Source organism: Gymnodraco acuticeps, unplaced genomic scaffold (genome assembly GCF_902827175.1).
Source record: "Gymnodraco acuticeps unplaced genomic scaffold, fGymAcu1.1, whole genome shotgun sequence".
NCBI classification, from domain to species: Eukaryota; Metazoa; Chordata; class Actinopteri; order Perciformes; family Bathydraconidae; genus Gymnodraco; species Gymnodraco acuticeps.
In genome coordinates this window covers 1247923-1266233 of record NW_022990693.1, presented here as the reverse complement: position 1 = coordinate 1266233, position 18311 = coordinate 1247923, and the positions used below count along the sequence as shown (strand labels likewise).

Sequence of the window (18311 nt, the reverse complement as noted above, 5' to 3'; positions counted from 1 at the left end):
CCGGGGGGCGGCCCCGTCGCGGAGGTCGAGCCAGCACCACCGGCTGGTCCAAGTCCAGGTGAGCAGCCTTCACCCGGTCCACCGAGACGTGCTCGGCTCTGCCACCCAGGTCGACCACCAAGTGCTTGTCCCTGTGTTCCAAGACCCGGAAAGGCCCATCGTAAGGGGGCTGCAGGGGGCCTCTGTGCGCGTCGTGTCGGATAAACACATGCCCCGCCGAGCGGAGCTCCACAGGAACCCGGGACATCTGAGTTCCGTGCCGAGCAGTGGGGATCGGAGCAAAGGCCTCAGCGGCGTCCTGCAGTAAAGCCTGCTGGGCCGTCGCCGACCAGGGAGCCGATGCGTTGGGGAGGAAATTCCCCGGAACCCTTAGCGGCTGACCGTAAACCATCTCGGCCGTGGAGCACTGCAGATCCTTCTTAGGCGCGGTCCTCAGGCCCAGCATCACCCAAGGCAGCTTGTCGACCCAATTACCGTCCGTCAGGCCGGCCTTGAGGACCGCCTTGAGGACCGCCTTCATGGAGCGATGGAACCGTTCACATAAGCCGTTAGCCTGAGGGTGGTAAGCGGTAGTCCTGTGAAGCTTAACCCCCAAACCTTTTTCAGTCCCCGCCAGACGAACTTTGCGGCCACCAAGCGCACTGAAGGTTTAACGCCGGGGTGAAACAGGTCGTGCACCGCCTCGAAAACGGAGCGCCTCCAACTGGCGGGAACGACCGGCCGCGGCAGGCCTGTGGAGACGTCGCACAGGAGAGTAACGCCTGCATCACCAAAAACCACGTCCTCCAAGCGCAGCCCCAAGCCGTCTTCCTTCAGGGCCTGTACGCCGGGGTCCGTGACCTGGTCCGTGACCTGGTCCGTGACCTGGTCCGTGACCTGGTCCGTCGCCATGCGGGTATAATCCAGGCCCAACTGGACGGCCCCGATGACGACCCTGGAGAGGCAATCTGCGATCTATGAAGGTCTATGGGACGTCCTGCTCGTTGAAAACTGACTTCCAAGGGGTACCCTGTCCGTAATAGAGTGACGGGGAGGGGCCCTGACCGTCCGTCAACATGTGACGGGTTGGGAGTGAGAACGTGTTGGAATGTGTGCATTGAAATATGATAATATGAGAGCAAAATGTATGAATATGTGAGTGTAAATATGTATGTATATGAGAGTGAAAATGTATGTATGTAAAAGGAGAATGTATGTGTGTGAGAGGACCAGTATGAATTACGGCCTGCACGGCCCCCTCATATGGATCACTTGTCATTGTTAAACGTCCCTTAGCCTATCACGTACAATGTGTTCGAGTGCTAACCAATAGAAGCACGAGTGTAACATAGTGATGTCACTTTGTAACATAAGTAAACAAAGGAGTCCAATGGAGGTGTTCCAGGCAGGGGGGGGGGGGGGTGTGTGGGAGAGAAACTCCCTCTGGAGGGAACACAGGGATTTTAGCCTTTGCAGACCATTCACATGCACACAAACCTATAGCACACACTACAGGAGAGGGAAAACCCCAAAGAGCATAATAAGGACTCTTTCATAGTTTTATTTTTCATTTTCTTGACCACTTCGTTTTTCCTGTTTATTTTGTTGTATTTCTCCTCCCTCTACTTTTCTTTCTCTAATCAACATCCACACTTTCCTTTTCATCTGCGTCATATCTCCTTTCCTCATTTGCTTTCCTCTTTCCTCTTTTTTTTTCTATTTCTTCTTTTCATCTTCTCCCTCTCTGTGTTTCTGCTGATGGATCAGATTTCCAGCAGCTCTGGGTTAAAGGGGGATGGTCATCAGGCAGAGGGGGTGGGTCTGCACAGTCAGGAAATGTGTTCTGATTGGATGACAGGCTGAGCTAAAAGTTTGCTCAGAGAAGGAGGAAGTGTGTGTTGCTGTAGCTGTTGAACAGGACAGGAACCACTCTGACTCTCCTCTCCTCTGTTGACTGTTACTGTAACGGGAAGCTGCAGACATGAAGAGATCTACAAGGTAAATCAAGACTTTACAACAGAGGATCAATGATTTAGAGTAGGAGCAGAGAGGATATACTGAGGAGAAGAACATATGTATGTTCTTACTTATTCATAGAACTAAAACAAGTACAAGTATGTGTTTTCTGGAAGTAAGTGTTCAGTTTTAGTCTTGAAAAATGCATAGCCACTTTTAAAGTCTACTGGGTGGATTTTAACTAACTGTTTAACTTTGAGTTAAATAGATTACAGATTGCACAATGAAACACAGCGTGGTTTGGTTTCTAAAAGGCTCTCACGCTTTAACAGTTTAAGTTGTTGGTTGTTTTTCAGTCTAAAAACATCTGTAGTCAATTGGCTGTGGCTGCATGAAAGCCTGAAGGAAGTTGTGTTGCTTTATGAAACTCTGTTGTCACGCTAACAGTTTGATCCAGTATGTGTGCAGAGATGTGTGTGGCTGTGGGGAGGGGCTGCAGTTTAGTAACATGAATACCACAGAAACAAGAGCTGGTTGTGTTTGTGGACCATGGAACAAACGGCAAAAAGGATAAATAGACACAATGCTGTTGAAGGGTGGTCATAGTTTGATTGTGAAGCTGAAGCTAATGGGTTGTGTCCATTAACCTAACCACTGCACCTGCTCCATTATGACTGCATAATAGAGCAGGAAATGGAAGATCATGTACTGTGGAACTTGCTATTCATTTAGAAAGCTCTCAGGTCCACATATCTTCAACTTAAAAATTGAAAATTGAGTTTAATAGATGTCATAAATAAGTGTTAATATGGTGCCTGTTTCGAAAGTAAATGTCACAGATTAATTCAGCATAGTGTTAAGTGTCATAACGGCTCTTTTGTCTTGTCTAATGAGGGTGGAGTCAATGAAATATGTCACATGTGCGTCAGGTTATGAAACACACGCAGAATGTGGGATGAGTAAATGTGAAGTGACAGAAGACTGGTCACACTGTGCTCAGCAGTTCTGTCAGTGATGGTTCTGTTGAATCGAATTGATTCTGGCAGCAGACAGGAAAGAGCTGATCAAAGCTTATAAGAACATAATAAATATTACATGTAGAATATTTGCATGTGTTGCATTGAGTGGTGCTCTTTTGCACAACCTTAATTTTAAGGTTCTTCAAAGAGATTGTAATATATTTCCTAAACCTGTAGAGCAGCTTGGAACTGTTTTTATACAACCCCCTGCAGCACTGTTGCCACACACAGCAGCTGATGTGGCTCTGATGTTACTGATTCCGCTCAGCTTGCAGAAACTCTTGATAGCATCGATTGGACCTGCTGTTAACATGCAACATTTGTGCATGACTAGCACCAGGGATAGCCAAATGAACCAGTTTAGCTTTTCTTGAAATGCCTTTAAATTTAAGTTGTTTATGTTGTACAAAGATACGAGCAATAGATTTTCCCCCTTGCAGTCTTATTCTAATGACTTTGTTTAATCGGACAGAAGAAATAGATCCATAATGAGGTTACTTTAAATGTACAATGGAAACAACATATTTTTATAATTATGGACTTAAAACAACATTTGTAAGTAAACACAATTCAACAACTAGAACAAATAAAGGTTTGCCCTGTTTCTGAAAAAAACACCTGCATCATGTTGAAAAGGATGAATCCTTTTCCTGTTAAATGGAATCTGTCACTTTCATTCTCTTGTTATCTCATACATCTGAAGCCACAGTAACTTGAGAGTGGAGAAGTCTAGTGCAATATGGGATTATGTATTTTAGTGTATTTCTTGTTGAGGGAAGATGCTTGTTTGTGTCCATTAACCTAACCACTGCAGTACTTCAGTCATAATGGAGCAGGAAATGGAAGACCATGTGACTGTTTCAGCGCTCGCACACTTCAGGGACTAAGACCTGTCTGTCAGACCACAACATCCATCTTCTCTGCGCCTGCACTACTTTAATGACCAATATCCATCTGCAGTACTCTGATCAAGCACTTTACTAATAAGATACAATGATAAGGAATATCTTGTAATCATATCATGTACTGAAGACAAAATATAAGTTCATTTATGGAAAGAATGGTCAGGATTAAAAACATCTGGCCTTGCACACACACTACTGAAATACTCTCACATTCACTAGTGAACACCTCACACACACAACTGAAAATTAAACATCACGCACATACTACTGAAAATTAACCACACACACAACTGAAAATTAACCACACGCACACACTATTGAAATACTCTCACATTACTAGTGATCACCTCTCACACAAACTTAATTCATTTAGTAGTTAATGTGTAAGTATTTCAGTAGTGTGTGTGCAAGGCCAGATGTTTTCAGTAGTGTGTGTTAGGGGTCGACCGATATTCCGCATTTGACCGATTATCGATATCGGCCTTTTAAAAAAAAATCAAATTGCCGATAACACTTTGGCTCTGATGCGGCCGTTTCTCTGGCTGCAGTCACCACTCTGTGTACACGAGCAATGTCCCGCCCACAGCGCTATCTGATAGGCTATTACTGAAGATTTTCCGGGCGGGAGCCAGCCAGAGAGGTGAGACCTTCTCAGATTACAGGCAGGTGCGAAAGAACGCAGACACAGACTGAAGCAAGCAGCAGCGCTGAGCGGCAGAGCCATACATGTGTTAAACCGAAGTTCAATAAACATCCCTATCCCCTATGCTGAAGTTGCAAAAACACCACGATCTTATGATCCAATTCTATCAGTTTCCCAGTTACACAGGGACGCGGGAAGTAAGTCAGAGTTTGGGGGTGCGTGCAGCGTCTCGCAGCGGAACTGTGGTGCGGAAGGGGGGGGGGAGGGGCTGTGAGTGGAGCACGCAGTTTTTCAGATTGATATGTGAAGCTCATTAGCTAGCCAACATGTATACAAATGTTTAGCAAAATATTAGAAGTGAGGCTACTAGACTAACGTTAGGTCGACTGTAATAGCCTCACTTTTAATAGTTTGCAAAACATTAGCTAGCACTAGTGTTTTGCAGTTGCTAGAAGCTTATTGGGATTGTATGCTAGATAGACAGATCTAATAAATTAAGCATATTGTTAGTTAAGCATGTCAGCCTGCAGCCCCACTTCTTGTGTCTCTCTCTAACTCATTGCAGATGGCTGCATTAAAGAAAAGGGCACAGAGAGGAAACCAGTTGTAAGATGTTTAAAAGTTCATTAAACATAATACAGGGTTGCCAACTTGGGGTACCTGGCTGGAGTGAGATTTTGATATCATGGGTTTAATTACATATGCGCACGAAATGACTGCTATCGTGTCAGCAGCGGGACCTTAGCATATATATATATATAGGATATATATACAATATATACAAATACACAATATTGGACACAGACTATAAAGGGCACAACGTTTCATTCACTATTGAAAGTCAAACACATGTTTGTTTCCACTGTTATATTGTGTGCCTGTCGCGATAAGCAATTAATTGACGTATCGTACGATACATAAAAATGAACTCGATAAATTGCCATTTACATGAGGATGTGACTAGCAGTTTGAAAGGATGTACTTGAATTATTATTATATATTATCATTATGTCAGTGGTCTAAAATGGTCATACAACGGTACCGACAATATTATCGTTTATCGCAATAATTTCCGGGAAAATGTATCCAACAAAATTAATTATCGTGAGAGGCCTATACATGAAACACACACACACACAAACAAATCTACAGACTTACTCCAAACTGCCAAACATATTAATTAACACACTCTCACTCTCATATACTCTTTGACTCTATTTTGGCCTAGTAGAACAATAAGCAGCAGACTTTTACTTTTGTATCATTTCTACTGGATCTTAGATCTGAGCATGCGCAATACGGGTCGGCAGTTGCGAGAGAGTATTTTTGTTGGGTAATCTATGGCAGGGCTAACCCATACAGTGGTGGGGCTCATGTCAGTATTTGCAATGTAATTACATACACGCTCCCCTTGACAGTGAAACGCCACGCGTGAGGTTTAGATTATTTCCCTGTCTCAATCCAAATTGAACTGTATGAAATAAAAAGGCACATTTGTCTTGTAGTAAATAAAAAGGGCGACCTGGAGCCAATCCTGCAATTTCCCCACAGGTGAAAGAGTTGACATGCTGAAAACCCAACCCCTGCAGGGGGGTCCGGGGGGATTCTCCCTCAGGAGATTTTTTTAGTTTTAGTTTTGAAATCGGCTACTAACATAAAATACACATTCTGGTACTCTCTTGAGAAGAAAAATAAATAAATCTATTACTACACGACATATTTAAAAAAATAATGCCATTTTACTTTGTTCTGAAAGCTGAACCAGGCAGGGGGGAATATACTACAAAAACATAAACGTATTGACATGTTGGTAATATACATCAAAAAGGCTTCAAATGTATTCGGTATTGTATGAACATGTTTGAATTGGGGTGTGGACGTCACATCCTCTAGGGGGGACCGGGGGTATGCCCCCCCAGGAAGAAATGTTTGAACATTTAAAGTAAAATGCTTCAATCGGGTGCACTTTGAGCACACATTACTAGAGACCTGACCTAGGGGGTACAACTCTAAACACCCATATGAAAAAGATTGGTTTACATTTTAATAATCAAATAAGTATGTCAACATAACCAATAACCTACCATAGTCAATAACAAATAAATGCAACTTATTTTGTTTTTGTTGTTCATTCATATCTTATTTGACCTAGTTAACGTTTATTTATGCATATTTTTGTATCTCAAGTTTTAAATGATATTTTTGGTTTACTGTCCTATAGTATACATTGAAATGATTTCAAACCTGTTTATCCCAATAATTATAAAAGAGTGCCTTGGAAATATTTGTTTACATAAATTGCATTTATCTCTCTCGCTCGATCCCACACCCACTTTGGCTGTGAGCTGCGGACGCCTGATAAGCCAACACCCCCCACTTTCATCACTTACAGCGCCCATCGTACAGGGCAAATTAAAAGTGTAACCGGGGTGAAAAGGGTGTTACATTTACTTAATTATGAATGCTGTTACATCAAGGCCGAAAATTAGGATGAGCGCAAACAGTCAAAATGCTTTTTTCCCTCCCAGAGCTGCCAGCGCAGCGCCCCCCCCCAGATCTGGCGCCCTAGGCCACCGCCTATGCCAAGAAGCGGCCCTGTACACCATGCTAAATATGTCTGCATAAAGCTGAGTTATGATCGGTCATAATAACACAGAATTTGGTGATGATTAAATAGTTTACAGTGAGATTTACTCCCATACTTTTGGCCATACTCACCCAGCCCTTCAAATGAATTGAGATTTCCACACAAATGTTCTTTAGCAAGTGTGAAGAGCAGTGTTGATTTAAAAAAGCAATTTGAAGGTTGGATATTTGTAAACCTTTTTTTGTGTATATATATTCATAATTTAAGATGTAAATGAAGTCCAGTTTATTTGTAGTACTTTCTATTTTTATTGTGACATTTGGTGGCATCAATGTGTGCATTTGATACAGATAATGGAGCAGTTGCTTTAGGGCCACAGTGTAGGCCTATATCCCTTAAGGTCAAATAATGAGATCCTCGACCTCCGCCCCCCCCCCCCCTCTCGCACCTCCACACAAAGCCCCCCCCCCCACATATCAAATCCCAACCTAACCCCTGCTTCTAACTAGGCTACCTTAAATAAACTCACTAATTAATGAAACCAGTTCAATACGCATTATTCTTATTCTTATCATTATGAGCGCAGCCAGTAACGGTAAGTTATCTAATTACTTATTTAGGCTATTTAGTATTCCGTAACTTAATAACATAGATGGTCAAACTAAAGTGGTAGAGACATGGCAGAAATTCTACAATGAAGCGGGACAGTGAAGTATTCACCCATGAGAGGGCGATCAAGAAAAGAGAGCGAGCGGCCCCGTTGACGGAGTTTACAGATGAAAAGACACACAATCACAACAAGTAGGCTATATTTAGGTGTTTATTTGTAAATAACCAACGGTATCAAGAGGAAGTAAAGTCCCCTGTTTTGTCCCTTATACCCTAACTGCCATGATGAGACAACTCAAAATCAAGTTTCCAAAATCCGACACTGAGGTGGTCTTAACGCACCGGCAGATGACAGCGCTGACAAAGTGTGTTTCCCGCAGCGAGACGCTACTATTTGTGGGCTTATCATCTTGATTCGGCCACAACAGAAAAAGTAAAAAAATTAATTCTCGCTCTCTCCAGAGGGGCAGGTCAGCCAAAAAGGCCAAACGGGCCGTTGCCCTGGCAACATTAGCCCGTACCTGTGCATGTCCCTGCACCTATCAATTATCAAACCGTGGGGTCTTATTTCATTACGTGTTGATTTCTATCAACACGTAATGTTGTATCGATGTATATAGAGATGTACTACAGCAAATGCAAAAGTATTCTCCGTCGGGACTTCCTGGAACAACACCACGCCGTTATCTTGATTCTGATTGGCCAGAAGACATTATCAAAGATGTTCTATTGAGAAGACAATCACTACCTGACAAAAGTTTTCAAAACCGTTTCTAGTCTTCGGTATTCTTGTTTTTGGCGTGAGAATAGTTTGGGCAGCGTGAGTGCGTGAGATTGAGAGTGAAAGCGTGTGTCACACGCCAGATGCGTGAGAGTTGGCAACCCTGCATAATATGCTTAAATGCATTTCAAACAAGTTGTGTTGTGTTGAGTTGTGTTGGAGTTTGTGTTATTCTACATTTTGACACCAAGATTTTCTGATTTTACTGCAAATGTATATCGGTTCCAAATATCGGTTATCGGTCTCCTTGATGACTAATAATCGGTATCGGCCTTGAAAAAGCCATATCGGTCGATCCCTAGTGTGTGTGCAAGGTTAGTTAGAATTTTGGTCTACACGGCCCCTCAATTTTGTTTTCCTAATCCACGTTATCATCTGGTCACGAAAGCATCCTCTTGCACCCTGCGCATGAACATGAAATGATATTCTAACTTTAATGGCCTACATGTTTATTTATTTTACAACAGCAAATGTTTGTTGTTGATCTTGAAGCTAAGTTAAAGGTGGGGTAGGTAATGTTGGAGAAACCAGCTCGAGTGCGCTAGAATTTGAAAATACACAGCCGGAACAAATCTGCCACTTCCTTACAGAGCCCCTCCTCCAACACACGCGAACACGCACATGACCAATGAGGGCACGAGATAAGTTTGTGCACAGATGGAAGGCTGACAGGCAGGTAGGCCATCCAGTTACTTTAGCTCAGCCGGCTCAGATGATTGGTCGTGCTTTTTACAGTACCACGGCTTCCACAGATGACATTTTTGTATGTATTTATTGTCAAAGCACTTAAGATATTCATTGCTATCGGGATGTTAAGAGCATTCCATGGAATATAACAAAAAGTGTATCTCGAGCCGGTTTATCAAACCTACCTACCCCACCTTTAAGGGACGTGAGGGTCCACTAAAATCTGATTCTGAAAAAAACTATTGTAGGAAGCTGAACAAATCGCATCTGAGAAATAAATCGGTACTGAGCGTTAAAGCCAAAAAAAAATCCAAACATTTTAGCTTTCCAGATGCCATCACATCTTGCAATCTCAGGACTGTTCAGTAAGTAGATACGGAAAGAAGCAGTTCTACATGTATACTATAATAAACCACCAATTCAACATCTCAAACTGGGATCAAATTGTAGATACATAAATCATTATTTACAAGTTGCTGGTCTGCTTCTATACCTGTAGAGTTGTATAGGAATGAGACCTAGAAATGAGTTAGCATTTTGGGTTCCCTTATCATCAAGACGAACATTAGCCACCTTTAGCTTAGCACTGGTGTTGTGAAGTCATGTAACCGTAATGTAGTTGGTTTATAGCCTACTGTTAGCTTTTTACTCCTGGCAAAAAAATGTATGTTTCAAAACCATAAAAGTCATGTTAATATATTGAGATTATAATGCTGAACAAATGTGGAATCATCAAAAACGTGTGTTTTGATACAGATCTTATTTTCTACAATATTCCAAAATATAAATTAAAAAATCCCAGTGCTTTTTGTTGACGGAGCCCTTGGGATGCTAACTTCGTTCTTGGCCTACACAAATAGCTTTCATCACTACAGCACTCCATAACTGCTCATTGGTTCGAACACAAACCAGTTGTTTGTGTGCAGCCAGGCGGAACATGCCGACAACACACTGAGCGCTGCGTGGTAATGAGAGGTCTGTTTGTGCATTCCCTCTCCCTGGAAATCTTGTCTCTGGGACTACAGCCGTAAGGGTTTAAGATCCACAGTTATTTGCCCTGTCCGGCTGCCAGTTACCCAGCATGCCCTGCATTCATTACAGACTCCTACAGGCTAGAACTGTGCCATGCCTCATCTTCCTAGCAGACCACACACATACACAGAAACACAGAGACGACCTTTATATGGGGACTTTAAAGAGCCGACACCCAGGCTGGTCACCTCCAGCTGCCCAGAGACTGTCTTCTGATCTCCACATGCTTTGTGTTCAAACACACACTTACAGTGCAAGCCCTCATCTTCTCTGACTAGTAATTATTCTCTTCTCTTGTGTGCCTTTTTATGGAAACACATTGTTGCAGACCTACTTTACGGTAAAAGAGCAACAATTCTAGGAAAACATTTCACATATGACCTGACAGGCTCAGAGACAGTGCTCTGAGGCTTTTCTCAGGAACAAATGCAACAAACACAGTTCATTGTGTTGTTTTAAGGTGTCATGTTCAGTGTTTTTTTAACAAGCAAAGGTTATGTTTACATTCCGTGTTGCTCCCCAAATTGCATTGTTTGAGTTTGATAAACATTTGCTAAGTTGACTTATTATACCATTTTAAGTCAGCTTCGTCACTTCTTTTCTTTGCATTTCCACCACACACTCAGGATAGTCAAACCCATCGCCCCGGACTCTCCTGTTGCTGAGCAGCAAGAGACAAGCCTTCAATTTCCCTTATCTTATCAAGCCTTACTTTTACTGCTGTTGCCATGGAGATATCCACCTGGCAGCTGAGGCAGCGCTTCAACAACTGATCTGATTGGTTGACAGCATCCTGAAATGCTCAGCGGGCAGTCCTAATTAGTCCTGACAGACGGCTGATTCAGGAACAGCTGAGGATGCAGCTACAGGTTTTGATTGACAGCTGTAAATATGGATTTTGGCAATGTGGCTGACTCACTTTTGTAATGTTTTTATACAAGTACATTCAGCCTTTTTATATGACCTTTGGGGACAGCAGGACTCTCTCTGTCCTCTTTGATCTTCCTCTGTCTCACAGTTTGGCAGAGCGCAGCATTCACTGTGTGTTTAGCTGATAACACTGTCACCATCCATGTGTGGTACATGAATAATAAGGCTTCTCTGTTTGCTTTGTGTCTGCTGACTCGATCAAACACTCTCTTTATCAAACTGTCTTCACAGTCACATTAGTTTTCCATTTCCTCTTTTCATGAAAGGAATACAGAGCTGTGTTTTCAGCTCTGTATCTCTTCCAATAACAAAGACTGTGCCCAACTGTTGAGACTAAATGAAATCTATAAGCAGGTCCTGGCACATCAACGAGCCTGGGGAGTACTAACCTCGTGCCAATTTACTAACTGTTTGAGCCTGGACTCACTAGTGGACATTATGTCTCGCCTGGACTGTGATGTGCTGCACTATGACATAATGTTGATCTGTACAAATCAAGGTTGGGATTTTTATCAAGCACAATACATTTGGAGCAGTTTGGGAACCAAACGTTCAAGTTGCAACCACTCCCTGTTTTATCACGCCGCGGCAGGAGCGTTCCAAGTAACAGAAATCATTTAAAGAGGCCCTATTATACTTTTTGGGGTTTTCCCTTGGTGTGTTCTAAAGGTTTTAGTGCATGTAAATGGTCTGCAAAGGCTAACATCCCTGTGTTCCCTATAAATATACTGTAGTTTCTCTCCCACACACTCCCCCCTTATAAAATACAAACATGAACCTTAAAATGATTACAATAGGGCCCCTTTAATAACTTTTGATCTTCAAAGTTAGAAGGTAAAAAGGTTATGACCATATCTGACTCAGATTCAATCTGTAGGAGGAGTTTGTTGAAAGTACAGAGTCTGAAAATTGCCCAATTGCCCCCTGAAAACACAAAATGTAATACTGTATGGTCGACCTCCTTTTGATTTTGGACAACAACCCCTAGAAACTTTTTAATGATACCTTTTCACATTGAAATGATACATGTTGATTTAAAAAAGTAAATCAGAAATATGGTACTGTTGCTTTTACTAGTGTGATGCATGTAGAACATTCTATTTAATCTGTGCCCTTAATAGAAACATTATTTCCAAGCTAGAGGGAACTTAATCCTGCCTCCAGAGTCCATCCTCTCAGACAATAAGTGCAGGGGTATAAGAGCTGACCTCCAGGTCTCCATTCTGTGATGCATGGTCTGTGTTTCTGCTGACTCGGTGCTCTGAAGCTCTCACAGACATCCTTAGTGTCTGGGAATGTGACATGTGGTGAGGGGTTGCAGCTAACCATAAATAATATAGTATCCTGATGTTGTGGAACAAAGTGTTTGGAGCTTTTGAAAAAAACGATGATATATTCTGTGTGTATTGTTAAATGTACTTACTGGTACTTCCATTATGTTCCCATTATGGATGAAAGCCGAACCCAGAAGCCTGTTATGCTCTAATCTTTATTAGAAACATTTCACTGATTTTTCTGTTTTCTGTTTCAGCAAAACCAAAGAATGCTCCTTTAATGCAGGTACGTTGTGTGTGTGTGTGTGTGTGTGTGTGTGTGTGTGTGTGTGTGTGTGTGTGTGTGTGTGTGTGTGTGTGTGTGTGTGTGTGTGTGTGTGTGTGTGTGTGTGTGTGTGTGTGTGTGTGTGTGTGTGTGTGTGTGTGTGTGTGTGTGTGTGTGTGTGTGTGTGTGTGTGTGTGTGTGTGTGTGTGTGTGTGTGTGTGTGTGTGTGTGTGTGTGTGTGTGTGTGTGTGTGTGTGTGTGTGTGTGTGTGTGTGTGTGTGTGTGTGTGTGTGTGTGTGTGTGTGTGTGTGTGTGTGTGTGTGTGTGTGTGTGTGTGTGTGTGTGTGTGTGTGTGTGTGTGTGTGTGTGTGTGTGTGTGTGTGTGTGTGTGTGTGTGTGTGTGTGTGTGTGTGTGTGTGCTATTATGTCCTATTATGTCCTACAGTCCCATCACTTTAATTGGCCGAGGATGAGCAGCCTCTCATGTGTGAAATTAATTGGTGTTCAGGAGTCCTTGAAGTACTCTAAAGGATTTAATATTTCTCATAAGTAATATTGAACATTCATTAGAATTACTAAGTAGGCTCTACATTGGCACAACTATTTGAGTGCGAGGACAGGGTTTGAGGGAAAGAAATACATAATCTGAACGTGAAATCAATAAATGATGCTCTCAAATGTAAAGACCACGCTCTTGAATAAAGATAGGGAATAACCCCCATACGAACTGGCCCTGGAACCGCGTTGGTGTGAAAGCCCATGTGTGTCTACTGTTCTGATTTGGGGGAACCATGTCAGAAAAAACACACACAAATACCCCCCCTTTCGTACACACACACACACACACTCTCCTCCATGTTATGTGACATTTCTTCTTCTTTTTCTAATCTCAACCCACTGTGTTCATGTGTGGGCTTTCAAATGGAGGCCCAGACTCTAAACAAAAAATATTTGTGCAATAAATATTACTAAAACATCTAGAATTGGAAAAAAAACATGTATTATACAGGAACACTTAAGAGCTACAAGACCCTACAATAACTACTAAATGTTCCCAAAACATTCATCATTAAGTTTAAACATTGGATTCAAATAGGTCAAATATAAGAAACCCTGCAAGGTAAAATGACATTACATTACATTGCATTTAGCTGACGCTTTTATCCAAAGCGACTTACAATAAGTGCGTTCGACCAACAAAATACAACCTTGAAGAAAACAGAATCATATAAGTACATCAGGTTTCATAGAGCAAAAACATTTCAAGTGCTACTCAACTGGCTTTAGATAAGCCAGTCCTTTATTAGTATATAAGTGCTTCGTTAATAGTTCTAACGCTCGAAGTGGAGTCGAAAGAGATGAGTTTTCAGTCTGCGCCGGAAGGTGTGTAAGCTATCTGCTGTCCTGATGTCAATGGGGAGTTAATTCCACCATTTTGGAGCCAGGATAGCAAACCCACGTGTTTTTGCTGATGGGAACTTGGGTCCCCCTCGCAGTGCGGGTGCAGCGAGCCGTTTTGCTGATGCAGAGCGAAGTGCACGCGCTGGGGTGTACGGTTTAACCATGTCCCGGATGTAGGAAGGGCCAGATCCATTCGCAGCCTGGTAAGCAAGTACCAGTGTCTTGAAGTGGATTCTAGCAGTTACCGGAAGCCAGTGGAGGGAGCGGAGGAGCGGCGTGGTGTGGGAGAATTTAGGAAGGTTGAAGACCAGACGAGCCGCTGCATTCTGGATGAGCTGCAGAGGTCGGATGGCACATGCAGGTAGACCAGCCAGGAGGGAGTTGCAGTAGTCTAGGCGTGAGATGACGAGAGTCTGGACCAGAACCTGCGTCGCTTTCTGTGTCAGCTGGGGACGTATCCTCCTGATGTTGTAAAGCGTGTATCTGCAGCAGCGGGTTGTAGCAGCTATGTTTGCAGTGAAGGACAGGTTGTTATCTAGGGTCACACCCAGATTCCTTGCAGTCTGAGTCGGGGAAACAACTGAGGTGCCGATGTTGATTGTTGGTCAAGAGTGGGACAATCTTTTCCCGGGAGGAAGAGCAGCTCAGTCTTGTCAAGGTTGAGCTTGAGGTGATGAGCAAACATCGACTGAGAGATGTCAGCTAGACAAGCAGAGATGCGTGCGACGACCTGGGTATCTGAGCGGGGAAAGGACAGAATTAATTGGGTGTCGTCAGCGTAGCAGTGGTAAGAAAAACCATGCGGGCTAATGACTGATCCGAGTGAGTTTGTGTACAAGGAGAAGAGGAGGGGACCAAGAACAGAGCCCTGAGGGACCCCTGTAGTTAATTGACAAGGGTCGGACTCGGACCCTCTCCAAGTTACCCTGTAGGTACGGTCTTTGAGGTATGAGGTGAGGAGGGAAAGTGCAGAGCCTGAAACTCCAAGTTTTTGGAGAGTGCGAAGGAGGATCTGATGATTCACCGTGTTGAATGCAGCAGACAGGTCCAACAGGATGATGACAGAGGAGAGGGATGCAGTTTTAGCAGTGTGCAGTTCCTCAGAGACAGCAAGGAGGGCAGTTTCTGTGGAGTGACCTGCCTTGAAACCAGACTGGTGCGGATCCAGAAGGTTGTTCTGATTGAGATAACAGGAGAGTTGTTTAAAGACAGCGCGTTCAAGTGTTTTAGACAGGAACGGGAGGAGAGAGACAGGCCTGTAGTTTATAACATCAGACGGGTTGAGAGTGGGTTTCTTTAGGAGAGGGTTTACTCTTGCCTCCTTGAGACTGTTAGGAAAGTGACCAGAAGTTAGAGAAGTGTTGATGAAATGGGTGAGAAACGGTAGAATATCAGGAGCGATAGTCTGAAGGAGGTTTGAAGGGATAGGGTCCAGAGGACAGGTGGTAGGGCGGGCAGAGGTAATGAGGGTAAGAACCTCACTTGGAGAGAGAGGGGAAAAGGAGGTTAGTGTGTTGGTGAAAGGAGGGTCTGGTGACCCAGCGGTGAGTAAAGGTGAGTCAGAAAAAGAAGAGTGAATATCATCAACCTTTTTTTCAAAGTGGATAACAAAGTCGCTTGACAGAAGGGAGGAGGGGGGAGGGGCTTTGGGAGGGTCCAAGAGGGTGGAGAAGATGGAAAATAGTTTTTTGGGATTGGAATAGGAAGATTGGATCTTATCTTGAAAGAAAGTGCTTTTTGCCTGAGAGATCGAAGCAGAGAAAGAGGAGAGGTGAGCCTGATAGGTTAGGAGGTCGTCACAGTTTTTGGATTTCCACCGTTTACGCTCTGCTGCCCGAAAGACGGTTCTATTAGCACGCAGTGCGTCATTTAGCCAGGGAGCAGGAGGGGACTGCCGACATGTGAGAGGACAGAGAGAGTCCAGAGAGGAAGAGAGAGTAGAGAGGAGAGTTTCTGCAGCAGCATCATCAAAATAATGATACAAATTGAATGCGAGTAACTTGTTAAGAACTCCACAGACATTTACTGTATTCTAACTTTCAAATTCATTTTAATAACTGCTGCAGCTGTAAGCTCTTTTTAAAGACAGATCAAATACTTTGTTATAGTCTTATTTATCTCATTCCATACGTGTGTAGAATGAGACTTCTCTCTGCACTTTTGTTTCTCTGTTTACTTCTCCACTGAACCTCCCGTCTCTCTACCCACCCCACCCCCCTCTCCTGGCCTCCAGAGGACGGCTATGTGAGGATGTTCCTCCGAGGCCGCCCCGTCACCATGCACCTCCCTGACCAGCAGAGGGAGAGCTACAGCCTGGACCACAAGGGGGCACTGCCTGACCGCAAGCTCAAACTGCAGTGGGTGTATCCTTCAGACCGCAGAGGGACACTGATGAAGCTTTGGATGAATGAATAAGAAATGAATGGATTATTATTGTGATCAGAGGATGTGACACTGGGAGTTCTGTGTCTTCAGTGACAGATTTGAAAACCTGAAACATAGATGAACAGAGGAATATAATTGAATGAATGCTAGACTTTATTAATAAACAGGGTTACATATAAACTTTAGCTTGTACAACCTTCAGATTCTCCATCAATCAGTGGCAAGGAAATGAGAGTGAACTGTTCCTAATAACCGGCTTTTAGGTATAAAATGATCCTGAAATATGGTTTGTTACAGAAAGGAACAAACCCAATCAGTTTAATAACAAGCAAACAAATAATTGCATAGGTGTTGTCCATATTGAATAAGTCATTCAAACATTCACAGTGTAGGTTGGAAGGATGTGATTCCCTGGAGTTCAACACAAGCTAATGAAGTTAGGAGTGAGCAGACTTTGTTTCAATCAGTGGAGTTGTGGTTTGATTTTCACTTATGAAAAACATTCAAACATTTTTAGTTTAATATTCATAAGAAGCATCTGCTGATGTGAACCATGCCTTGCAGAAAAGAGATTTCAGAAAATGTACGATAAATAATTGATTTGCATAAAGCTGGGGGGTTACACAGTATCTCCAAGACATCCATCAGTACACAGTTAGACACATGTTTATAATTGTGACTTATATTAAGGTTTTATCAAATTGAATAGCCAATTAATGCATAAAACCATAACATTCCAAACAGCTCTTGCCACTGTACATGGATGATTTCCTGAAGCCAGTGGCGTTTTTATATGTACAAAAGTGGTGGGGCACAACAAACTTAGATGTCTCTATATAAGCTTCTGCAGAGAGGTTCATGGCTGGTGAGGCTCTGACTCTTCAGGTTTACAAATATTATATTTTGACCTAAATCTAAATCTAATATTATTTTCAAAAGCTTTTTTTGTCTGATGCTTCAATTAATTTGAAACCGACAGTTCAACAAAAGGATGCCCAACACATTTAATTGTATCATTTACATATTGAATTGTTCTCTCTTAGTAAGATCCCATTTTCAATAAAATTGCAGTCTTACCTTGACTTGAAGATTAAGTCCTCCTTATGTTCTTGTTCTGGACAAAAATTTCTATTAGTTTTTTGTAAAAGTCCTCCTTATGTTCTTGTAGTTTCAAAAGTCTATCATAAATCGAATCGATAGATTTATGAATCGAAAATTATAAAAGTTGGGTAGACATGTGGATATTATCCGGCTGAACAAAACGTGCATTTATCTAACAGGTTTGTTTCCCACAGATCTTATTTGGAGCTATTTTCTAAAATCCTATGGAGAAATCTCATTGCTTTTTTGTCGAAGGAAGCCATGCGCAGTTTACTTCCTGGTTTTAGGACGCGTCACTGCAGCTCTCTCGTCTCCTCTTCACACACCACACTTTTCGCGGCACACGTACTTACAGCCAATCAGCTCTGAATGATGTGAGATGACGTATGGTGGGGATGGCAGCTCTATGCCCCTATGGTCATTATTTTTTTGCCACACACATTAAATAGGAAAATATTCTGAGCATGCGCAGTGTAGTTTTTACAGTCACCATTGACTTAGACAGTGAGAGGGAGGGGCATGATCGGGTTTTGTCCCACATGGCTCTAAACAGCTCAATAGGCACACACTGTAGACCCTAATTAGAAGAACACAGACTAAACAGCAATGTACAGACGAATCAGATGATTAAACATGTATTTTATATTTATTTTTATTTTTTTGTAATCATTATTTTTAATACTTTCTGCTGACACTAGGTGGGGCTGTGCCCCACCTGCCCCTAATGACCAGTCGCCGCTGCCTAAAGCCAATATGC

General features: G+C 42.7%; 1 protein-coding gene across 3 annotated transcripts in view; it reads left to right on the top strand.

Moving 5' to 3' along the window:
* eml2 (EMAP like 2) overlaps positions 1 to 18311 on the top strand; it is a 63822-nt gene that overhangs the window by 31179 nt on the left and 14332 nt on the right. For 2 of the 3 annotated variants that reach the window (XM_034230573.1, XM_034230572.1), the window contains exons 5-6: positions 12660 to 12688; positions 16302 to 16431. In XM_034230573.1, the coding sequence (XP_034086464.1) occupies positions 12660 to 12688; positions 16302 to 16431 (159 nt within the window). Of the gene's footprint in view, positions 1 to 1846; positions 1978 to 12659; positions 12689 to 16301; positions 16432 to 18311 lie in introns of those variants that run through there. The other variant, XM_034230574.1, reaches the window with a different exon arrangement.